The 24,224-nt window shown below is 32.4% G+C and overlaps 1 protein-coding gene across 1 annotated transcript; it reads right to left on the reverse strand.

Annotated features, from left to right (window-relative positions):
• On the reverse strand, positions 1-23,548 carry LOTGIDRAFT_208096 (hypothetical protein; the record flags this gene model as incomplete). Its single annotated transcript, XM_009045455.1, has 16 exons — positions 1-1,193; positions 1,417-1,728; positions 2,373-2,530; positions 2,734-2,869; positions 4,143-4,295; positions 5,384-5,491; positions 5,786-5,926; positions 6,097-6,240; positions 6,518-6,700; positions 6,872-7,048; positions 7,570-7,720; positions 7,958-8,106; positions 10,981-11,124; positions 11,572-11,699; positions 16,924-17,014; positions 23,182-23,548. 16 exons carry the CDS (start codon positions 23,546-23,548, stop codon positions 394-396), a joined length of 3,342 nt encoding a protein of 1,113 aa, XP_009043703.1. The 3' UTR covers positions 1-393.
• Positions 23,549-24,224: the final 676 nt, after the last annotated feature.

The following is a 24,224-nucleotide window of genomic DNA, read 5'->3' on the forward strand; positions in this document are numbered from 1 at the left end:
ATCACATATATTTCAATACACAGTTGGGGTTCATCAGATTCTCTACCAGGCAATCAAGGCATGCAAATTTCCTGGTATTTTCACTTAAATTAAATTTTGCCTTATTCCACCCATTATGAAAGATAAAACATTCCCATCCTTTACAATAATATTTGCAAAATAGAGAAGTAGCAAATTCTAGAACTAAATGAATTACATTCATTAAAATTTCAAGTTAACTTTTAAATATGGCCATCTATTAATTATGGCATCTTCAAAATAAACATTCAAATCTGAAAACATGAAGATGCCTTTGAGAGGCATTGCCTGAGACTTTTGTTTAATGAACCCTAACTGGTAAAACTTTTTGAATAATTATATATATAATAGTCTTTATATTAATGCTGAAAACTCTCATAATCCAAACCTCTCCTTAATTAAATACATTAATTTTTTCTTTCCTTTATACACCAGTTTCATATTCTCTATTAACTGAGCGAATTGTATATGGCCGTCTTGGGCAAGGAGGAATGTTTCTCGAGCTTTTGATAGAAATTCTATGAAATCACCGTAATGCCGTGGACTAATGTGTGTTAATTTGGAATGTGTTGTATTGATATAAGCATACATCGTGGCATCCATAAGTTGTCGTAATGGTGGTTTGTCATAAGATAAGGGTTTGATAACTCTTCGCTTTCCGTCATGACTGGCCATACCAGGTGCTGTTAACGTACACCGTCGTAAAATGTCTGATAAAACTGTAGCACACTGAACATTTTCAACTAATAGAGGTATCATTCGTGTTAGTTCGTTCTTTCCCAGAGAATGACTGAGAGCACACGCCCAATGAATATCATTTATTGCAGGATGAGTGTCTTGGTTATATGCCAACTGTAAATTCTTCATGGCTAATAATGCTAGAGTGTAGGCGCGTGTGGGGTAAGCACGATGTTCCATATATCTAGCAATGGTAAACAACTGACTGGAATTCATGACATGAGCTGCAGCATCAATGACTATTTGGTAAGCTGTTTCAAAAGCAATTGTGTCTTTTTCACACAAAGTAAGAGAGCAAAGGGCACAGTTTTGTGGATCCTTATTGGCACATTGCAGAGCAAGTTTCCGAGCACAACTTGCTACTTCTTCCATTTGTTGATAAGATAATTTTAATTGCATTGTAGTTGCTGGAGACATGATAGTTGAAGCTACAGTACCTGAAACACAGAGAAATATAAACATCACTTGTTATTTACTTAATAAATGCATGTCATTAAAATATTCAGTTAATAATTGGCATGAAAACACTCCAAAACATAAATCCAAAGGTGGTTCCATGAGAGTATTTTTTTTTTTTATCTAAAAATGATTATTTTTTTGGGACCCCCAAATATCAAATCTTGCTTAAACTCAACATGTTACTTTTCAAGAAATACTTACTTGTAGCTTCTATGGGAGCAAAATATTGAAACCAATTCTGCATAATAGATATCAAAGCTTTGACACCAACTTCTGTAGCACAGGTGACTAACCAACGAACCATCTCTCGTCTACGCCAGTTTAATGTCATCAATGTCATTCTCATAACTTGTAATCCTAATTCAAATGCTACATCTAATGTGGCTTGATGTTTAGGAGCATCAGAAGGCGTGGCTATTTTGAAAGCATCCTGAGCTAATTTAAATAACTGTGATGAACTGTGAATATGTCTCTGTGCACACTCCAATACACCACGTAGTCTACTAGTATCACCTGAAATAAATAAAATATAAATTTAATAACATAAACATATTTCTGGTAGAATACAAACCCTTTTTCGTTTGTAGTATTCTTTTCAAAGACTTCATTAAAATGTTTGTTTTGATCAGTCAAGTCTAGGGAAGATAATTATGCAGACATTAACAAGAATAACAAATTAATTATCTGTAGATTAAAGGGGCATTCCGCTTTTTTTGTAAAACATTTTCATTATCAAAAACATCATAAATTATTCCTGAAAATATTTCTTCAGTATGCGATTGATATCTTTGTATGTTCTTGATCAAACTGAAATTGTTTTAAAAGGGTTAATTAAAAACTGAGAGTACTAATTATTAGTTAAGCCTAATTTCAGTGCTTGACTTGTTATATTTAGTTGAAATCTTTAGAAAACATATTTCTCTACAATTCGGCGTTTATTTTACACAAATCTGTACAGTAGTTCTCTAACAGTTTGCTAAAAGCATAACAAACTTCAAAGGTTACATAGCCTTTTACGTAAAATGTTGGCGTTAAAAAATTATTCTAAGGGTAAAGTGGAGTATTTGGTCAATGTATTGGACATTCTCAGTTAAGCACAAATATCTTAATAAACAATGTAAAGTAGACAATGGAAGAGTTATAAAATAAAATCATACCTTTGGCAGCAGCTAGCAAGGTAGAGGCAAGCTCACATTGTTGGGATTCAATACGACTTAGTACAAACCAGCGTGGAAATCGACTTAATATAGCAGACCCAATATTACCCCCACCTTCTTCATTATTCAGTTCTTCTGTATTCTCTAACACAGGTAATCTGGAGGAATAAAAATCAATTTCTCAAAATACAATTTCTTTGAACTAACTTAGAAACTTGTTTTTAAGAATCATTGAACTGTCTCAAAAGTCTTTAGAGATAACTATATATTCATTCTTTCAAAGAACAATAAGATCAGCAATGTACATCTAATTCATTTGCCTTTTTCCACATTCAATAGTTTACAAATAGTTAAAGTTTACCTCATAGCTCTAATGCCTATTTTAAAAGCTAGATCTATCTCATTGGACAGTAATGTACTGAATAAATAACGAGCAAAGGTATGCATTGGATAACTTTCATGATGTATCCCTACACCAAAACCACTGTGTGGACCGCCTGAAATAAACAAAGTAATAGATAGTTATCAAATAGATAATAACCCTTGTAGAGATTCCAATTCTTGAGAGCAATCAAATGCTAACATATGTGTAACAGTAGATACAAGGGGGTACCATTTTCTTATGTGTAAGGCTTAGTAGTGAGGACAGTTAAGTGGTTGAAGGGAGCTAACTCTGTTTAGTAAAAGTTACAAGTGCCTGTGTTTCAAAAGGTGACTAATGCCTGTGTGCAAGGGCAAGTCACTCTTATGACAGGAAGTTCTCTTCCATGTGCTCCTCAATGTTGATAAAGCCTATGAAATACCTACGTTTTGTTTCTCTCCTCCCACAGATATTATTTTGCTATATAAGGCCAATTATGTTGCTGTCAATCTATAAGACATAGGTTTACTACACTATGTCAGTGTTTTAGGCCTTTGCCTCTGAAAATCTTGTATTTTCTATTAGTATCACACACGTTGGATGGCCCGGTGCGGTAGGCCACTCCACGTGGTAATGGGCAACCCTTATTCATTGCGCCTTTGCATTGTTCTCTCATGTAATATAAGTTTACACAAGTTGATGTTCGTAAGACATGTTGTATATTAGTTTAGTTTAGTTTAGACTCTTATGACAGGAAGTTCTCTTCCATGTGCTCTTCAATATGATCCTGCAGAAGGTAGTACGACATTGTTTGTCTGTTGTTAACAGAGCTGTAGAAAGGGGTGTTGGTTCCAGTTGCACCATGTTATAGTGCCAGTATATGAACCCTTTCCTTGTGCTCTCCAGAAGTGTCTACCAGGCTTAGTTGTGCTGCATCGTATAATCCTGAGGTCCACCGTTGTACCGTCTTTAAAGCTGAACTTTAGGCTTAACTGAGTTACCCAGTGTTGTCATTATTTCTCATTCTCTGTGTGTCAGTCATCGCGTTGGCTAATCTGGTTGTTTTACTACTCACACTTCTCTGTTTTCACCTTCTTGGTGCAGAGAGGTGTAACATATGCATTTCTCTTAGTACTCAGTTTTATTCATAACCGCTTGTTTGTCATCATGTCACCTAATAAGATGTTATTCTAAGAGCTATTTTATCAGTAGATATAAATGTATTGATCCTACAATTAAACCTACACTATGCATAAGTGAATATAGAAAGGCTAATATTTACCCAGGCTAATTGGATTTAATGAATTAAATGAGAGACTCAAACAGTCATTAACTAATAGCTATTCTGCTAGAACTACTGTACTTTTACCTGAGTATAGAATAACAATGTAAAAATTGAAGAAACTTACCTTCTAATAATAAATTAGCTTGTTTGGTTATAACTGATAAAATTTTAGTATCAGGAGTTATAGATTGGATTTTAGATAACAATTTCTCTTCTTGTTTACATGATTTTTCCTGAGCATATAAACCTGGTGGCATAACTCTCTGTTGTCCCAAACCTAGAATACAAGGTAAAAACATGGCTACCTTATAATCTCTATTTCAAGATAATACCACTATGATTGTATTGGTATTAAATGGTAGCACAGAACAACATTGAAAGTTAGTCTTTATGTTATTCAAAAAACGGACCCCAGTTTCATTATGGTGCGTTAGTATTTACGTAATTTTTATCCTTACGCACCACATAAGTATTTATTTAACACATCTGTTTCACAAAAGCAAGCAAAAGTAAGTAAGTGAAAAAAAATGGTGTAAGTATGGAACGGTGTGAAGTAAAATTGATAAATGATGACGTATATATCACCCTGAGCATAAGTAAATCGTCTGCCCCTGTCATTTTTCTCAAAATGGTATCAATCAGGTTTGATGCTGAAATATCAGCACTTTTCGAAGCTCTTAAAATGTATAATTTTAATACAATTCAAGGCAAGTTCTATCCTGGAGTTACTAGGAAAACCAAACAAATTGAAAGATAAATACTGAAGACTTCTAAAGTTAATCTTGCTTAGTTATCATTGTCCTAAAGTCTAAAACTAAATCATTAAACAAAAGACAAGTGAATAATTATGAATAGGTTAATCATGTCACCTACCCTCAATAAACTGATAAACTGTGCTTTTGAATGTATTTCTATTTATAAATAACCAATGAATGTTTAGATACACCACTTTCATTTTAATTGGCTGACATCAAATTTGTAAATTTTAACATGTCTTTGAGTCTATGATCGGAGTACATCAGGCACAATTTCTGAAAACTCTCTCCCTTATTTCTTATTAATCGTAAATACATTTTGTCCACTAAAAACAAATTGTCAGCCTGTTTCTAACACTAATGCAGATGATAGGTTGCGTGAAAAAGGACTTATGCCTGCCTTATGTAGATGTAGGATTCAGGCAACATGTTTACGCAAGTAAAGATTATGGTTTTGTAGTAAAACACAAATGTTAATAATTGTACTGATGCACCTTAGTGGAACGGGGAGCAGATGAATATGATTTCTGATTTTAATCTAAAAAATTATTCAGGCTCAATCGCTTCAAAAATCTGATATAAGCTTAGTATTGATAGACTGGTTTCTTACCTATCAGAGCTACTTCCATAGCTAATGTGAGGTATGATTCTGTATTATCTGTATTGCTTGGTAGAGGTATATGATGATAACGTGATGATGAATGTGATGAATTCTCTCCTACCCAATCTACAATTACAACACAAACAAACACCTATTACAAACATCTTTCATTGAATATGCTTTCAATATTCATTCTATTCAATAATATACATGATATGATGATAAAAAATTGAAACACAAAGATAGAATTTGTATACTTGACAAAAATGAATCCATGACAAGGAAAGTAATTTTACCTACTCTTAAATTATGTCTTAACAAACAGCTGGGTATGTCCAACCTTACAAACACAATAGGATACTATTTTTAGTTTCTCTAGATATAATGTGTCTCAAAAATAATTGTAGTTACCTCCCCTGCCATCATCAGTGCAGGCTTCCAACAAAGTATCAAATAGCACACCAATAGGATCTAAAGGATGTCCTACCCAACCTTCAGCATTTGATGGAGGTGGTGATCTTGTAGATCGAGAACTTGATGATCGTGAACTCCCTGTAAATATAATAATGTCAATTTATCATGATTTCATCAGTGTTAATTCAACATTGAAAACAAAATTGCATGATTTTATGATTTATTCTTACTGATTACTGCATTTTCTATTTTTTCACCATTGATTATAAACACAAAAAGAAAAAGCAGGGAATATATCTTGCTCTTACCTGATTGTGTCTTTTTACGTTCCAAATTAATCAGCTGTTCAGCTTGCATTGTGCGTACAATAGTTACTGCTAATCTCAGGGCTTTACGAGTATAACCATGAGATTTTAATGCATCAACTCTAGCACATGAAGTTGGAATATGTTCTGTAACAGAAGAAAAAATGCAATAGATTGCAACCTCTGACATACCTTGTTCACACAAAGACTGCAGATTTTGGATGTTTCTTAATATACATACATGTATATTGAAGGAATACAAAGGCAGTTTTCTGTTTTACTCGCTGATAAGATTAAATAGTATTAAGATACTCTTGATTTTCATGTTTAATATCTGGGCTCAGAAATACAAACAAGTAGTTGGGTCCAGCCTCCCTAGATTAGAATCATTAGCTCAGAACAGGGTTAACCGGTTTGTACTTACCATGCCATAAAGGAAGACCATTGTTATCAAACTGATCTTGACAATGTCCAGCGTCCCCTTCCTTCGTATATGTATCATGTAAAATATTCTGGAGGTGTTCATTATCCCATGTTAATTGACTAGCTTCTAAAGAACGATGGAAGACTGTACGCGGTCGTGGTCTTGGAACCTGGTGGAAAGAACCTGTAATAAACAAATATAATTAGTCAGAATAATACTTATGTACTTGTAGTAAAGCAATCATGGAAAAACACCTTGTAATAACTCTCCCACAAAAACAATCAGAAATTTTAATCCAAACCATGTAGTCGTGATAAATCCAGGATATAATATGACAGAAAAAAGATAACTTACTATGAGCGTCTGCAAGTAACAAATCACGTGTTAGAGGTACATCAGGCATTTGCCGACTATCAGCATCTTCAAGGGGACATAATCCATTCATTGACCACTGTTCTAATAATACATGCCAATGCTGTTTTTCTAAGATAGTACTGTTAGGGTTTAATACTACACACACCCATAATGCTCCTGGAATGGTATAAAACAATAATAATTAGTTTCTGAATATCACTAGTACATAGCCATCTTCATATTCCCTGTCCAAACTTTAGGGTGTCAATTCTAAACATGGTGTGAATAGTTTAACTTGTGTTTAATTAGATATAAACTAAGTTAAAGAAGTCTTTTGTTTAATGTGTAAACATAAAATTCAAACATAAATTAAACAATTTAACAAAATTCATGTTACATTTCATATAGATTCATAGGAAATATTGTACAGTTTGATCTTTTGTTCATACATAACTGACTTAACTACAGATTATATTGCCATCCTTTAACAGAAAATATAGAGTAGTTGAACAATAAATAAATTTTTATGCACAGTTACCTTTATTTTACTCACTGTTACTTCAAATTCGGTTAAAAAAAATTCAGTTATAATGGTATAGACATACAGAAATTTCAGTAAAAAGGGTTCTGGGATTCAATAAATTCATGACAGTAAATCAAAACCATGAACTGTTTGTGAAATTGTAGAACATACTAACCTAATTCATCCCAGAGTTGTCGACATTTATCAGACATTGAGGTACCTTGAGTTTTCCACACCGAGAGACGAGGATCAGCTAAAAACTGTTCTGTTATCAATGTCAACATTCTAGCTCCATTAGAATCTCTGGCTCGTAACATTTCACGTACCTATATAACAAGAAATATCAAAATGTTCATCAAAATCTTTTTTCGTCCTGGTGTAGAAGTAATACTTTTTCATCATACTGCAGCTGTTCAGTAAGGTCTATAGGATTCAAAATTGCTGAATTGATTCAGAAATCCAGATACTGTTCATACCAAACATGTTCCACAGATGGATGAAAGAGCAATTTAATATAATCTCTTTACAAGCAAAGCAAGAGAAAAAAAAAACAAACAACATACCTTAGCAAACATAGAGTTAAGCTGATTGGAGGCATGTAAATATACACCCTGAGATAGAAAGGATCGAACTTGTTCTTGAACCTGCTCTTCATCTAGATGCCAGCTGTTATCATCGTCAACAGAAGCTCCTGCTGTTGGATCTGGGGCACCTACAATATAAATTTACATCTTAAAAATATTTGTCAATATTCTTACGTGGATTGTTCGCATAGAACAAAAAATAATATAATTCTAGTATCACTAGTTGTGTGGAGGTGTGACAACATTGCATTAATATAAGAAATGAATGATGGACCCACTGCTGTTATGGGGCTATGAATACACTTGATCGAATTACTGGTTTTGAAAGGTCATCCATTTTGCTATCTGGCCCAATATTACACATCACTGTAACTGTATTGAATCTCCACTTCCAAATCTAGATGATCTGATGTGATGTGTATCAATTGCTCTAAATCAATTTTAACGTTTTAAAAATTTCTTAAGTAGAAGGAAGTTGTTTTCACCAAAATTATATTTCTGACTTCATGTAAACCAGCTTTAGGAGATTACAAACAATACATAACCCCAAAATAACTCTTAATAATATCTTACTATAATCAAGTAGGCCCATACAAACTTGGAACGAAGATGTTTATTTTGACTAGTTTCCATAGTAACAGATCAATTCTTATAATTGTTATATATTATTATACTTGTACAATTAAGATTGATATTGAAGGCAAGTTAACACAGGGAGGATATCTATTATGGTATAATTCTGATGAAACACAGGATTAAATCTCAGCTGTTAAGAATAATAATATCACCTCGACATATTCAGTATGTTGTCAGATTAACTCGGTAACAGTGTTCTGAACAGCACGTAATCACTATCACATCATACCTTTTAATCACAGTCGAGAAAGTCTGATTGTTTTGGCCTTATGACCTAGATGACTATGAAAATTATGTGACGTGCTCTAAATGACTTAAATTAAGCAAATCAGTAATACCAACTGCCTTGTGATTCACAATTCAACAAGCCCTATGATAAATCCATATATTCTAACAGATTTAATATAATAATAACATTGTTAAAAATTTGCATTCATTTACCAATGAACTACAAATTTCAAATTCGTCAAAATCTGTCAACAATTGGGCCTTCTAGAGGTCAGTAACTCATGCTAATTATTTTTCAATTTTTCTGATTTACAATAGGGTTCATACTTAGGTGATTACTAACACTCATACCAAGTTTCGTCAATATCAGTCAAAAATTGAGTGTTTACCGAGCAATTGTGGACAGACGGACGGACAGAAATGGGTGACAGCAATATACGGCCCCCATGAAATGGAGGCCTATAAAAGCGACTCAATCAACCTTGCGCTATTTTATTTGTTTTGTTGTGTATTCATACGTCATCGCGGCACGGTTTATTGTTAATTGACAGGTGTTGTATTGTTATTTTCACACTTTTCTGACAATAATGATATATTCAGGCTTAGCCATTTATTTGAATTAACACATAAAAAACCAATGAACACAAAAAAATTCAATCCTTAAAATTTCTTAAAGTCACTGAACAAATTTTGTTTTATGAAAGAAGTTGATTTTTGTTCATAGATTAATATTGTAATGTAGGAAAAATTCCATAACTTTTAGGTTGTTTCACTCTAAATGTCAATAAAACCTTTTCTATTAATATGCTTTATAAACTATTATCTGAAATAATACCTCCATTATAACATGTGTGAGTGTCTATGATATAATACATCAAATTACGCATTTGACTGTGGATTATCTTTTAAATGTAATCTCTACGGGGATTATCCCCTTCTTAACCAAACTTACACCTGATTTAAGTTTTTCTCCCACTGAAACGCATTATTTTTGAAAAGATGAAGTTTTCAACAAAAGAACTCTTTTCTGAAGGATTGAATATCTTGTAGGAATGTTGAAAAGTTATATTTAAGACGCCATTATTCTAAAAAGCAAAATAATATAAAAGGCCATTTATATTACGTAGTTTCATTTAATTTCTTCCTTTTCAAATTTGGAACATCAATGTTGTATAGAAACGGTAACTCAACAACAACACATTAATACGTCAATGAAATTTACAAATCGACAAATAGGAATTTGCAAGAAATGGATGTTCATTTGGTTGAATACACAGCCAACGTCTGATCTACTTCCAACTTTGAAGGTTGTGACACAGAACTTAAAATGACAGTTTTCAATTATTTTCTAGATGTCTAATTTTATCAATCTGAATTGACATAGAGAAATGTACAGCAGCGAAAATTGCAAAAAAAAACATTGTATGTTATGAGATGTGTTCTTGACATAACCATCATGATGGTAATTCGAAAGGCTTTAAGACTGCAATGTGCAAATGGAGTGGAATTCTTGGCCATATTTCCTCTATTCAACTACAAAATATGCCTGTTCTGAACAATGTTAAGAAACAGAACAGAAGAATATAATACATTATTCTTATCATTTCATTAGAAACAGATTATATTTTACACAATTTTCATCATTCTTCTAATAATTCATACAACAGAATCTGAACTTTATTTTTAGTAAATTGATTGGAGAATATCTTTAAATCAATCCTCTGGAAACATTATTGGCATTTTAATTGAAATAGTGAATAATAAAATAATCTAATTATCAGCTTTAAGATTTAATAATTTGATAAATTGATTTCATCTATTGAATTTTTCTTTGTCTGATTTTTACAATACTGTTCAAGGTAGAAGTCCAATAACAGCCTGTATGATTTCCAATAAAACAGTTGATACACTGCAGGAAACTTGTTTTTCACATTTCATGGTTACATCAAATTGGAGTTCCACATGACTGCTATTGCCTTTGGTGTTTAGAACACAGGCTGATACAAACAACAAATTCTCCTAATTTGAAACAAAAACATGGTCTAAACTTTGTTCTTAAGTTTTTATTGCTGTTACCTGTTTATAAAGACAGACAGTTGAAATAAATTCACACCCGAAAATAAGACATGAATACTAACCCGGAAGTAGGTTGATTTCAGATTTAGCTTGTAGAATTTCATCTGCTATAGTTTGAGCTGTGGGTAAAACTTCCGTATGATGTTCAGATATTAAATACTGTGCAAATTTCTGTAACTGTTCTCTATTCATTTGTAATAGTGTTTCTGAAACATTATAAATAGCAAAGATAGAAACATTGGTTTTTACCAAACATTGAAATATTGGTTCATATCAAACTGGAAATATCCTGAACAATCTGAATGCCTAATACTGATTTTAAATTAAACATTCTTCATTAATATAATCAGGATTAGGTTGGGCTATATAGCTATGTAACCTAACAGCTCATGCCAGTCAAATTTTAATAGGGATTCAGAACAGCCAAATAATATGACAAACATAATGTCTGTCTAAACATGCATATTTTTAGATAATGCAAAGCAGGATTTGTATAGTTAGATAATAAATAAGGAGTGAAGTCAATGTATAAGGTCCTGTTAATGATATAAAATTCAGTAGATCTTAAATCAACATACTCATGACCAAAAACATTAAGTTGACTCAGAAAAAGTCCTAATCAACCCAAATAGCTGCTGAAAGTGTTCACTTACCAGAGATAGGTACCCGTAGTTCAACAACACTGGCTTTACGAATACGGTATAAAGATAAGGCAACCACATGTTGACACCAAAATATATCTTTATTACCACAACCACATTTCACTGAGGTTATTTTACACCTAAAGTATATGATAGAATCAGAAATTAATAGCTCTGTCATACCTGTATAAAACTAATACTGCACTGTTAGGGTCAGGGCTAGATGGGACTGGGAGACAGATATGGAGTGTTTTGAGAAGTAACCATCCCAATGGCAAACATCGCAGGAATTCAACTGATATCTCTTGATCATAACTAATCATTTGGTCATGTTATGGCCCAATAATTCACATGTCGTTTAATGTCAAAATTTATAAAAATTATACCATGAAATATTTTCTAAGTAACAACATTCAGATGAGAAAATATATATTAAAATATGTACATAAATTAGCTTCATTTCACAGGACTTTTATTGACCTGTAGTGCGTATGTCTAGTACATGTCATGTGACATATCCAAGGAAGGACTTGGTGCAAGTCAGCTGATAGTCCAATCAATACAAATCAATGTGACATATGTTATATGCGGAGTTGACCGACATGTCAGTATGTATGTATGTATATATATATTGAGAAATAAACCCTTCAAGCTATTATGAATAATTCTCTTCAAATTAACATGATTTTCACACACAGCTGGACCAGTCCCATACATCATATAGGAATTTTAAAATTCCATCTACTATAAGATGTCAGATTATTCATAGATAATCTATTCTTATTTCAACCATGTTGCTTGAATCACTAAAATCTATAACAATTTTTAAAGAAAACAGACAATTTCATTTCAATTTCATCTTTTCCAATTCTTATAGTTGGAATTTAATACCTATCAGAATTCCTTAAAGGGGAACAGTTGGCATTTTGGGGGATTGATTTTGGTCTTTATTGTGCTTTAATAGTTTAAAGAAGTACTAAAATGCAAGAAAAATCGCCTAATCCCTTCAAATATACCTCAAACTAGAAATTTAACTGTCTATTCCTATATATGTATTTTCTATATATGGCATAGTCTCACTAAAATTCGAGTCAAATTTCAAAAGTGAATAATTTTGGATACACATGGATTTGAAGGCTCAAATTTTGATGATGAGCTGTGAACACTATTACAGATTTTGTAAGCTATAAAAATTCCTGTTTCTGAAACTAAGGTATGATTGGTCTAACGGATAGTGAAGGTGCTCCTTAAAAATATAATTTTCCTGTAAACTGTCTCTGCAGCCATTCCAATATTTTAAAAGTATTTTTTATCCTAGTCTGACCAACATTCAAACCATTATCCCCTAAACTTTTCCCAACAATGTTCATGTATAAAACACAGTGAAATGCATTCATTATTGATTGAAAGTTCCTACTTACATTCTAATCTGAATGATTTATTTGATAATATACCATAAATTGATAGTCTGTTGACCAGAATAAATAATATAATTCATTATTCATACTGAGATAAATATAATATTGATAATAATATACAGCAGTTACACTCTGTAACAGTTGGTGCCTGACATTTATTTCTCATTTCCACTGACTGCAAACAAAGGTTGGAAAATCAGCAGTTATTTGCATAATTTGCTGCTGAAAAGCTACTCTTTTCTACTGTTTAGAACCTTGTCAGAAAGCTAATATCAAATGAAGCATCTTCCTTAGAATGTGAGGGCTGACACTTCTCAAATGGCTGATATGGTTTAAGTTGTACTGTATGCTATTCCAGTTGGTATATCTTGGTAATTTAATTTATCATAATAACGTGTTGCACATGAAGCTAATAGTTAAATATTTTGAATGTCAGACTGTTTCTGGAAGTGAACCAAATCAAGTTCAAAGAAAAAAAGATCACTTCTTTTGAAATACCAAAATCACTTCACAATATTCATAATTTAAACTCAATAGATGTTGTTGAATAAGCTTTAAATAGTCAAAATTCTTGTTTTAGGACTGTCTCACCCCACTACCCCCTACTATCCCCCCTCCCCCCACCTTTTCCTTAACATCTGATTATCATTCATTTCAAGCAGTAATATCCTGAAGGATTTATATAAATTTACAATAACCAGATTTTCAACTTTCCATCCCTAAATCTCCTGCAGTAAACATTTAATAATGTGATCGGAAATAACAGAGTATGTGTGTATGCACTCTAACATTTATCAATTAATCAGGTCTATGATTATAGACTACAAGTTTATTGAATGATGAACAAGACTACAACCTGTATCATTATGAAAAAGAAAAAATAAACAATCTACTGGTATTAAGAGTTTTTGGAAGTGAACTTCCGTTAATTTTCATCAGATTCGACATGCGTAATAATTGATATTTCATACTACAGTGAATGATAAACCTGATGAATACAGTAATGAGCTTACATCCTTATTAGAAAAACTTCGCTGCCTTGTATGATGTCATATTATTAGCTGCTAGTTACTAACAATGGCATATCATAGGTTCAAATAAGTATCTAGTGCTAAATTGCCACTGGCACAACATATTGTCGGTATAACATTGTAATCCAAAATCCAAAAGACATTTAAATTCATAAATTATGTCTAATACCAGTTGTAGAATATAGCTATTTATTTCAAATTTCACTTAAAGGGACATACAGGGTGGATGAATAATCTTCAGAAGTACTGTACCGTACTAGAAATGTACGAAAATGACATAATTGCTTGAAAAATAAGCTTACTTAAAACATGTAACAGAGTATCTTAAATTGACGAGTCGTCATTTTAACATTGAACACAGATAATTCTTGGATTTGAAGGCTCAAATTTCTACGGCGAGCTGTGAACACTATTACGTATTAGCTCAGCTAAAAAATTCCAGTTTCTGAGACTAAAGTATGATTGGTCAAAAAAATGACCTACCGTACCATTTTCCTTTAAGAAAATCATAAAATACTTTCTCTTATAACAATGATCATCCTTAAATGAGATATCTCTGAATTTTAAACATTTTATCACAAATCTAGCAGTACCGGTATTTAGGAATAAGATCTTTTGTTGGGAAATTTTTCTCTACATTCTTTAAGAGGATTGGTCACAAAATCTTAAATGACTTTCATTATTATCATTGCCAACGTGCCAATAATATTAAAGTTGAAATGTTCAATACTGAATGGAGGATTAATATGAATGTATTTTTTGTTAAACGTTCATTTGAATTGTGAGAGGAAGCAACCTTGTAAATGGTAAAATGTATCTTAATCACCTTTTTGTTCAATCATTAACAGTGCATTGTATGAAAAGATTACTTGTTCAATCAATGTTTCATAAAATTTGAAGTTTTATTCTTTTATATTCTATAATCTATTAAAAGCTTGAATTTGAAGTTTTAGTCACCATGCGGTGTGTTTGTTCAGCATTTCTTTTTGTATTTTTGCTGTTCACAAGAAGACAATGTCCACAAATATGTCAAATAAAATAAATGTTTGACAATTCTTATTTATATACAACAATTAAATACTTTTTTTTATCGATGTTATCTTAATCATCAAGATGGTCAAGATTAATGCGTTCACAGGAGAGGGATGTTCACAGTGAGCTTATATTTGTTTAGTGTTCATTATATGAATGGCTCAAAGTCACATAATTACAAAAACATAAACATGAACATAAAAGTAACACTTCAAAATCAATGTCATGCTGATGATCATGAAATATACATTGTGTTCAGAGAATGAACAATCCCTGCCTAGCTGTTGGAGAATAAGAGAGGAGATGCTATGTATGATACAAGAAAAACTTGCTATTGTTAAATTAACAGTTTAAGCATTTAGTTAATAGTTCTAGATTATAAAAGCAAAGTCATGTTTAGTTATATAGAAATTCAGTACTCACACCATAATCAGGGTTGAAACAATTTTCTCAAATTTTAAGTGCAATTGTAAACAATAAGCAGTAAAAAAAACTGTGGGTAATTTTCCATTGACCTAATTAGAATAATTAAGGAAGTCAAGGATAATGATGTCATGTCTCTGTTGGTGTTGCTGACGTATAATATTAACACTGTTTTGTTGTTTGTTGACATGGTTTACCTGGTGAAAGACGTTAAAGAGACGTCACTTGAAGTTTGAATTTGTTAATTTTCAAAACTGTAAAAGATTATTTTTGAAAAAAATCTGCTAACTGTGTTATAAGTACTGGTTTCTCAAATTTAATCACATATCTAATATAAGAAGAAAACTTCTATTACACTTTGAGTGATGTCATTCAACCATATTTGAAGTTTAAGAAAATTCTAAGGATCAAAAGTTATTTTATGAGTTTTTCTGGCAGAGATCATTCAAAAATGTGTCTATTAAGATCTAAGCTAAAGTGCAATAACTTACATTCTTGAAAACTGAGGATGTGCCATACTTTATGTCAAAGAAAGTGTTCAAGAAAGAGAAAAATAGAAGGGATGGGAAGGATCATTTATCAATAGAAAGGAAACTAACATACTGGCCCTAGGCTATAATTTATCAACATGATTCACACCAAATTTTATATTCATCTGGTCTATTATCATATCAAAACAAAAGCTATTACAATCATTATAGCCTTACCGTAGTTTAAATTTCTAGAATAAGGAAAAGTTGAGTCATTCATAAACATTTTTCCTGTTTTTACCAACCTGTCACTCACTGCTTGGTACTTTTGACACGTCTTTCAGGCTTTTAAATATTTATTTTTTAAGACATATTGGAAAACGTTCTAAAATGACTCAACTTTAAAGAGAAAGCCAGTCTCATCAAATCCTACATAGCATATTATGAAATAATGTTTAAGCGTTTATTACCCCATTCAGAGACTATCTATTTGGGCGTATATTATATTTAAAAGGAGGAATTTTAACTGAACAAACAAAGAACTCAATCTAAAAGCTGATTGTTAAAATAAGGAAATATTATCCCCACCTAGTGAGATACATATGTACAGCTAGAATTACATCAGGAGGGTGGAGCTTAGTACATTATCATGTCACAAGTCCTCTTTGGGTCATGCCCTAGTTCTGACAGGAGGTCATGGAAGTTCACACCACATATTTTTAACTGATGCTTCCTTGTTTCAATTTGAAGATGTGAATAAGAAATTTTCACAAAATTAAACTATCCAATGGTAACAAAAGTACAACTGACAGCAAACAAAGTCTTATGTGGTAGAAAAATTAAAAATACTCTCAGAGCAGTAAATAATAATGTTTCTAAAATTATTGACTAAAAATATTTTTGTAGGTCAAATAGTAACTGCCAAAAATTTCTAAAAGCATATATTTTTAATAAAACCAGTGTATTAATAACCAGCATTTTGGCACTTACCTATCAAAACTGATAGAGACTTTTATTGGTTTTTCTGGCTCCGAAAATAAAGGATTAGCAGCCTCAGTTACGGTACCACTTAGATGAAATCCTGCAAATAGAAATATAATAGCATATAAAAGGTGCTTGTAATATCAAAGTAGATGTAAAATTGATGCTGTTTTCCCCAATACATAAGAAACATTTTGCCCTCAAAGTGTTACCAAGTTACAGTTACAGTTCCAGAGAGTAAATTGTAGATATACTTTTGTAGCACCAAAATAAACTACAGTCAAAAACTCATGAAAAAGTGGGGTAAAAAATGAAGCTCTACAAGTTAAACTTTATGTACAAGAATTACTGCACTGGGTTTAAGGGCTTTTTCAATAACCATTTTGTGATTTTTATGTGATATTGTAAGTAGTTAAAAAAACAACCAAATAAGCAGCATGTAGGGCATATAAATAGACTTTGATAAGTGGATAATTTGTTGATATGAGAGAAAGAAAGAGTGAAATGTCAGGCAAGTACAAGATTAGCAAGACATACACACCCTCTTTTCATATAATTTACCAAATTTTAACATTTCTATTCATGGTAATTTACATTTTACGCTCAGCCAAACTCTGTCAAAAACATGTTTTTCCTTGTCATTATTTTCAAAAGAATCTGAACAACAATTTAAATAGCATAATAAGGCATGCACGACTTAGTTATCAGAAAATAGATCACCATACTGTTAATTGCTATTAAAAGGTAGATCTGAGAATCTAGCTAAATAATAAGCTTAGTTCATCTAAATTTATAGTTGTGGCAGTGATTTTATGTATGAGACAAAATTGCAAAACACAGTGAAAAAAGATCAGATGGTTGGAATTTTTCGTTGCAAATTAAGAAAATGACTTTGTTTAAAACTGTTAAACACAAACAATTTTGTTAGACAGAACACCTTATGAAATTTTATACACTCTCAAGATCTTGCAATTTTTATCATGGGCAATTTAAACCGTGACAAGGGTATTAAATCTATGTTGTGAATATGAAGTTTATAATGATACACTAAGAACTTCTTGAGTGTTATGTTTTTTTGGAATTAATTACGTAAATGACCTTGACTCAAAATCAGGGAACAAAAAGTTCAGTTGCACTTAGGACAAATCTTTAGAGTAAACTTCTCACATAATTTATTAATTGAATTAATTAGATCAATAAGATAACATCTGTCTTTGTTGTCAAGCAAACGACTTTGTCAGCCATGTTGAATTTAGCTGTAAATTATAGCCTGGGACAAAATACTTCACACTGTAATCTTTTCATGTCTCCCGTCACTTCATGAGAAATCTCCACAATAACCATTCTTTCCTCTACTACTGAAGAACAAAACCTTCTTCAGTAACTTTTCTCCAACCTTATCATGCCCTTATTGTCTTCACCATGGTAACGCATGCCTAAAGCAATCAGAGTGACAGTTGTTTGTGTGTAATAACCGGTCGAATGATGGAAGTTGTGCAGTCGCCCATGTTTGATAAACCCATGAAGATTGATCTTAAAATGTCCAGAAAGACAAAAGAAGCAAATAAAGTGTCAAGATGTGTTATGAAAAGTTGACTAAGGAAATAAAATAGGAGAGAATTCGGCACTCTTTTAATTCAACCATAGAAAACCTGCACAAGGCAAGCTTAAAGTATTAAATTTATCAAAATGAGGTATCAAATTCTTCAACAAACATGCTTTGTATTGATATTGTATAGAATTCTAACTCGCCTCCCTTTAACTTATTGTATTCACACTGACTGGCTTGCTGGACTGGCCCACATATTTCTGGCTGGCCCTGAATCTGGATAAATAAACTTGGCCTTAATAATAATGTCTGTTTAAAGACAGTCTAACCAACCTGTCCTCTATGTAAAACTGCTTCATTTAAAATATAAACATTTTATTTTCAACAATACCATCATTATTTATGCTCAAACTGCACAAACACTAGTCTTAATAATACAACAATCAGACAGGAAAGACTGGGTCCGACTTTCCTCCTATATATAACATACCATTCAAATATTTGCCATACTCCTGGAAAATGATTCACTAAGATAACATTCTGTCACATCTTGCATGGAAAATGTAGTATAGACTTGGTGAAAATTGAATTACCTTCAGGTGCAAATCTCTGAGTACCCCTACTGGCAAATGTACACAACTGTGTAATAGTCCAAGAATGGTCAAGGTCATTACTTGGACCATACAATACCATTGCTTGAAAGCAATCTATTAAGACCATTAAGAAATCCCAGTTTCTTATTTCTTTTTATGAAATCTTTTCCACTCATATATTAAGACTATATTTCAATTACACTTTAAGTCCCTTATTTAGTCAATTTGAAATTATCTTATACCTTTTCTGAGACATGACCTGTTTCAGGAATAGACAAATATGTATGGAATGGTGCTAAAATTCTGATGACAAAACATTGTCAACAATATACACAGGCATTTTCTGTAAGTCTGATGGGCTGAGCACTGGTTTTAAGGATATTCACTGTTACTTTAAAATCAAATGTTATCAGTCCAATATCATGCATATAACAATCTTAATGTGAACAACCTTCAATAAAGCAAGCCTTAGTTATTTTAAATGAGGTCAAAGTTAAAATATAAGTTTTGAAACCAGGTCAGATATAAGTAGTTTAATGTAAATACACATGGTTTGTCAAGTATAGCAAGGATGGTAAAAATTTCAGATTTTAACAAATTTTACAGATATTCACCAATCTGAGATGAGTCTTTTATACTTCAGAATGGTTCATTTTATTCAATGGATCACAGAGCAATCCTGAACCAAACACTTGCACTCTTCTTTCTGATTTTGGTCTGAGTTCGCTTCAAAATGCTAGATGCAAAGGTATAATTTATAAGGATCTAGATAAAAATGTGGGGTTGTGAATAAAAGCTGCAACAGAGTTCTTTCTGAAACTCATGATGTATTAAGTGAAAGTAGAAAGCATATAAACGAAGTACTTTCCTGTCCATTTGAGAAAGAGTACTATAAGATAACGCTTGAAGATGCTATTATCTAAATTTCAAAATCAAGCCAGGAAAGCCAAATCAACACTAAGAACAAGATGTATAATTACGCTTTGATTTTGTCAAGTTCCATATACATGACATATTCAACTTCAGTGACCTGTTTTCATTCATATGATAAATTTTAACACAATATAATCATATTGAGCATGTAATTTCAACCCTTTAAACATTTTTGATACAAAAATACAATATCATTGGCATATTCCTTCACTTGCCTACTTCTTTTATTTAACTATCTTCTCGCAAATTGGAAAATCTTATACCAGTACCATGTTGATGTGTTTACATTTTAGCCCATTCCTGAAACACCAGCAACAACCAATCTATCAACTAAATTCATTAAGAAACATTGAAAAAATTCACTTTACACATATTTTTTTTTTCAACAAAAACAGATTACAAACTGTATACAGGAAGCTTTATAAAAGTTTGTACTAAATTTGTTTTGTTAGCTTTCTGAACAACCAAGTATGGCCATTTATTAAAAGCAATTTAAATCTGTTTAATAACAAAACTTCACTTAAGATTACAAAAAATGCTAAGAACGCAGTTTCAAAAGTTAATGTAATATCTCAATCATTTTGGGGCAATTTGAATGATGAAAGTAGACAAGTAAAAATAAGTTTCAGTCAAAATGAAAACAGCAAAAAGATTGGTGCAAAGTGATGCTTTCAGAGTTCAGACATTAAAGCAATAATATTTAGACACTATTCAATGTTTGAATTCCTCAAAATTCACAAAGTAGCATTTGGAATCAAATATTTCATTTTGAAGCCAAGAATTTCACATACAAGGTGCACATACATTTCATTAGTTGTAAGTCCAAAACCTCTATTACGTTACAAAAGTATATTCGTTCCGAGAGCACTTTACTGCGCATGCCTCACAAGCGTCCTTCACCTTTTCCCGCAGAATTTCGGCATTATGCAGTGAAATTGGATATTACATCCAGATATCTTCAATTACATCACGGTGACTACAAGGGTTAATCATTTTTAAGCTTTTTATTTACACTACAACTGAAGAACTGTTATCAGACCACTTGAGTTTACTGTAATTTAAATGGGCACATTTTAGCTGTGTTTCCACTGACATAAAAAGCCGGCTCTAAGCCGGCTTTTTTGTGTTTCCACTGACAAATTGCCGAACCGTTAGCGTTCGGGAACCATAACGGTTCGGCAATTGAAGCTTTTCTCGTTCGGCAATTTATCGGGGGCCAAATGAAAGCCGGCTTTCGTTTACTCAGTGGAAACACGGCTTTTTCTCGTTCGGCAATAGGGGGCGTACTTGTCTTTCCGGCAGCGCGCGATTTAACGATAGTCTTGTACATCGCGTGCTGTCAATAATGTGCGACTTTATGATCGAGACCAAAGTCGTTCGGGAACCAGAAAAACTCAGTGTAAACGCAACGTGTTCGGCAATAAAGCTAGCTCTAAGCTAGCTTAGAGCTAGCTTTCCTTCACAATTGACAGTGGAAACGCAGTTTTTATCACGACCTTGTTAAAAGGGGCTTAAGTCACCAGGATTGATGCCAGATTTACAGTACTTTGTCATATCAGTATTTTATATAAAACCAAACTATTGGAAATTAAAAAAAAGAAATTTCTCAACCAGCACACAGGTGAAAATTGCAAGAAGAAGTATGTACACCCATCATGTTCTTGTTATCTTAACAATTATCTAAATGTTATCAAAACTATAAAAATAATTAACACCTTTTTATTAATTATTATCAGGTAATTTGAGGAGATTAAAAAGTAACAAGTTATGAGTGTTTATCAATATAAATATCAAACCTAAGGCCCTAACTATAAATAGGTACTAAAACATATCTACATATCTGACTATACTATAACAATTTGTTACATCATTATTTTCTCCCGCAAATTTGGGGAATTGAAATGCTTTTCTTTTCCTAGGTCATACGTGATACTGATATCTTAGCACCAGTAAGCCTAAACAATGTTTCGAAATGCTATCTTTATTATCAATTGTAGTTGGTGCAAATATTCAAAATTGCACTACTATCTGGCCAGGGTGAGCTAAGTACCATATGTAATGTTTTCTATCCTTTCTCAAATATTTCAAAAATATTTGTCCAATATGAAGTTTGATGAATTTAAATATGAAACCAACAAACTGCCCTCCCTGAAATTTCCTATGATAATGACCCTGTTTTGGACAGGAAAATCTCTCCTATACAACAATTTTCTAAATAATATTTTCTTTGTTGCTTGTAATAATATGTTAGAAAACACATCTGATTCACCGAACTATCATCTACAAACTGTGAAAACCTATACTTTAACTTCTATTCTGGAAACTCAATATTTACACAGTAAGTCTCCATAAATGTCTTCCTTTTTCTTACATTCAAAAAATATCTTTTTTCGCAAATATGAGTTAGATCTATGTAAATTCAAGTAAATTTTGCAATTAAATCGCTTGGAATAAATTTGTAGAATGACATATTAATAATTGTCTTTATTTTCTAGCCCATTTTTCTTTTTAGTCTTTCAAAGTCCACCTCCCATCAGTATAATTGACCAATTAAACTATCTGGTCAAGCAAATATCCTCAGTCGAATGGAGTTCATTTAAGATTCACCAGGACAATGTAAGGTATTCTATAACCAGGTTTAAATGATTAACATTACAATAACACTATGAGACCAGCTTTATTAAATCATTTATGATTGGATGTCTTTTACTTCACATATCCCTACTGCTTTGTGGGTGAAGGAAGGTTAATTTGAGGTGTAGCCATTGAATTCACAAAGATATATTCTTCTCATTATTCAAGTTTTACATCTGTATGTAATGTAAATGTAATGAAAAGATATAAAGAGTTGAAAAGAAGGCTAAATATCTGTTTAGTTGGGAAAGAAGACATGACAAAAAAGGAGTGTACAGAACAGAGTGGAATCCAATGTAGGGACTATAAAGTAATCATGAAGCCACATGTGTAAAATATAGGACTTCATTTATAGCACAGTAAATTGGTGACATACCCACCGGTTTTCTTTCACCCTAAATTATGAAAGCAGACAGGCAGTCAATTTGAGTCAACGACTAGCAAGGCTTGTGTGAGTGGATATTGGATTTCTATAATGCCAACAAGCTGGGTTTGATAGGATGGAGAAAGACTGGCGTTGTATTGATTTGAAGCAGGGGTTTTTAGATCGATTCTTACCTATTTGCAACACATTTCCAACTGCACCCCCTTCTAATAACTTTATTCCTTGATAAAAAGGCAACTTTTGGCTTTCACAGCTGTCTTTCACAGAATGTGCATAAGAAGAATACATACAAATATCCCGTTCATTTCGGGGGAACGACCAATAAACTATCCTATTTTGCACTGGCTCGGGTATCCTATCATATTGCTGTTCAATTCTCTGAAATGGGATATTTTCCGCCACAACTTTGGCCGAGATATCAAGTAAAGATTCCACATTTTTAGTATATTCCTTTTTAGAACATAAATTAGTAATCCTGTATCCATTTTCACAATAGGAATTATGTGAACGCGAAGTACACAACCTTTTGGTGGCCGCCATGGGGAAACATCTGATACTGTTCTCTCTAGGATCGACTACACATGCGTAGTGACTTGTAACAGTAAATTGACGCATGCGTATTACATAAAATGCAGGTTGCCGGGCCGGGGATTCCCTCACCTACTGGGAAATCCCTTTATAATGAATGAAAGGTCAACTAAGCACGGAATCCAGTTACACTAAATCACTCATTCATAATCTTTCATGCGAATCTATCCGGCTTTACAGAACTAAGAGTCGACAAAGAACAGGAAAATGCTCTTATTCTGTAAACCAATTGAAGTTTACACGTAATGATTTGTTCAAACAGAAAATTAGCAGATTATTATAGGCCTATGTTTAGATTTTAGCGTTAATTTCAGATTTTAGCGTTAATTTCAAACCGATCGGATATAACATTAGATAAAAAAAGAATAAATTATTCTACGCCACAAAAGTTGGTCTACAGTCACAAATGAATAACTCTTGTCGGTAAAATTCGAAATCCATCCTTAGCCTCTTTTTTTCAGCCTCGGCACAAGTTTTTCAAAGACCTAGGTTACAGTAACTTTATTTCAGCAATACAAACGGAATTCGGTTTGCATCAAATAGTATAAAATAATTGCTTGAATTAAGCAAACATAAGCCTAATTTATAGAAATTGTAAAGAGGTTTCCTAAACTTTTTTGAACGTATC

The sequence above is a fragment of the Lottia gigantea genome (assembly GCF_000327385.1).
Source record: "Lottia gigantea unplaced genomic scaffold LOTGIsca_1, whole genome shotgun sequence".
NCBI classification, from domain to species: Eukaryota; Metazoa; Mollusca; class Gastropoda; family Lottiidae; genus Lottia; species Lottia gigantea.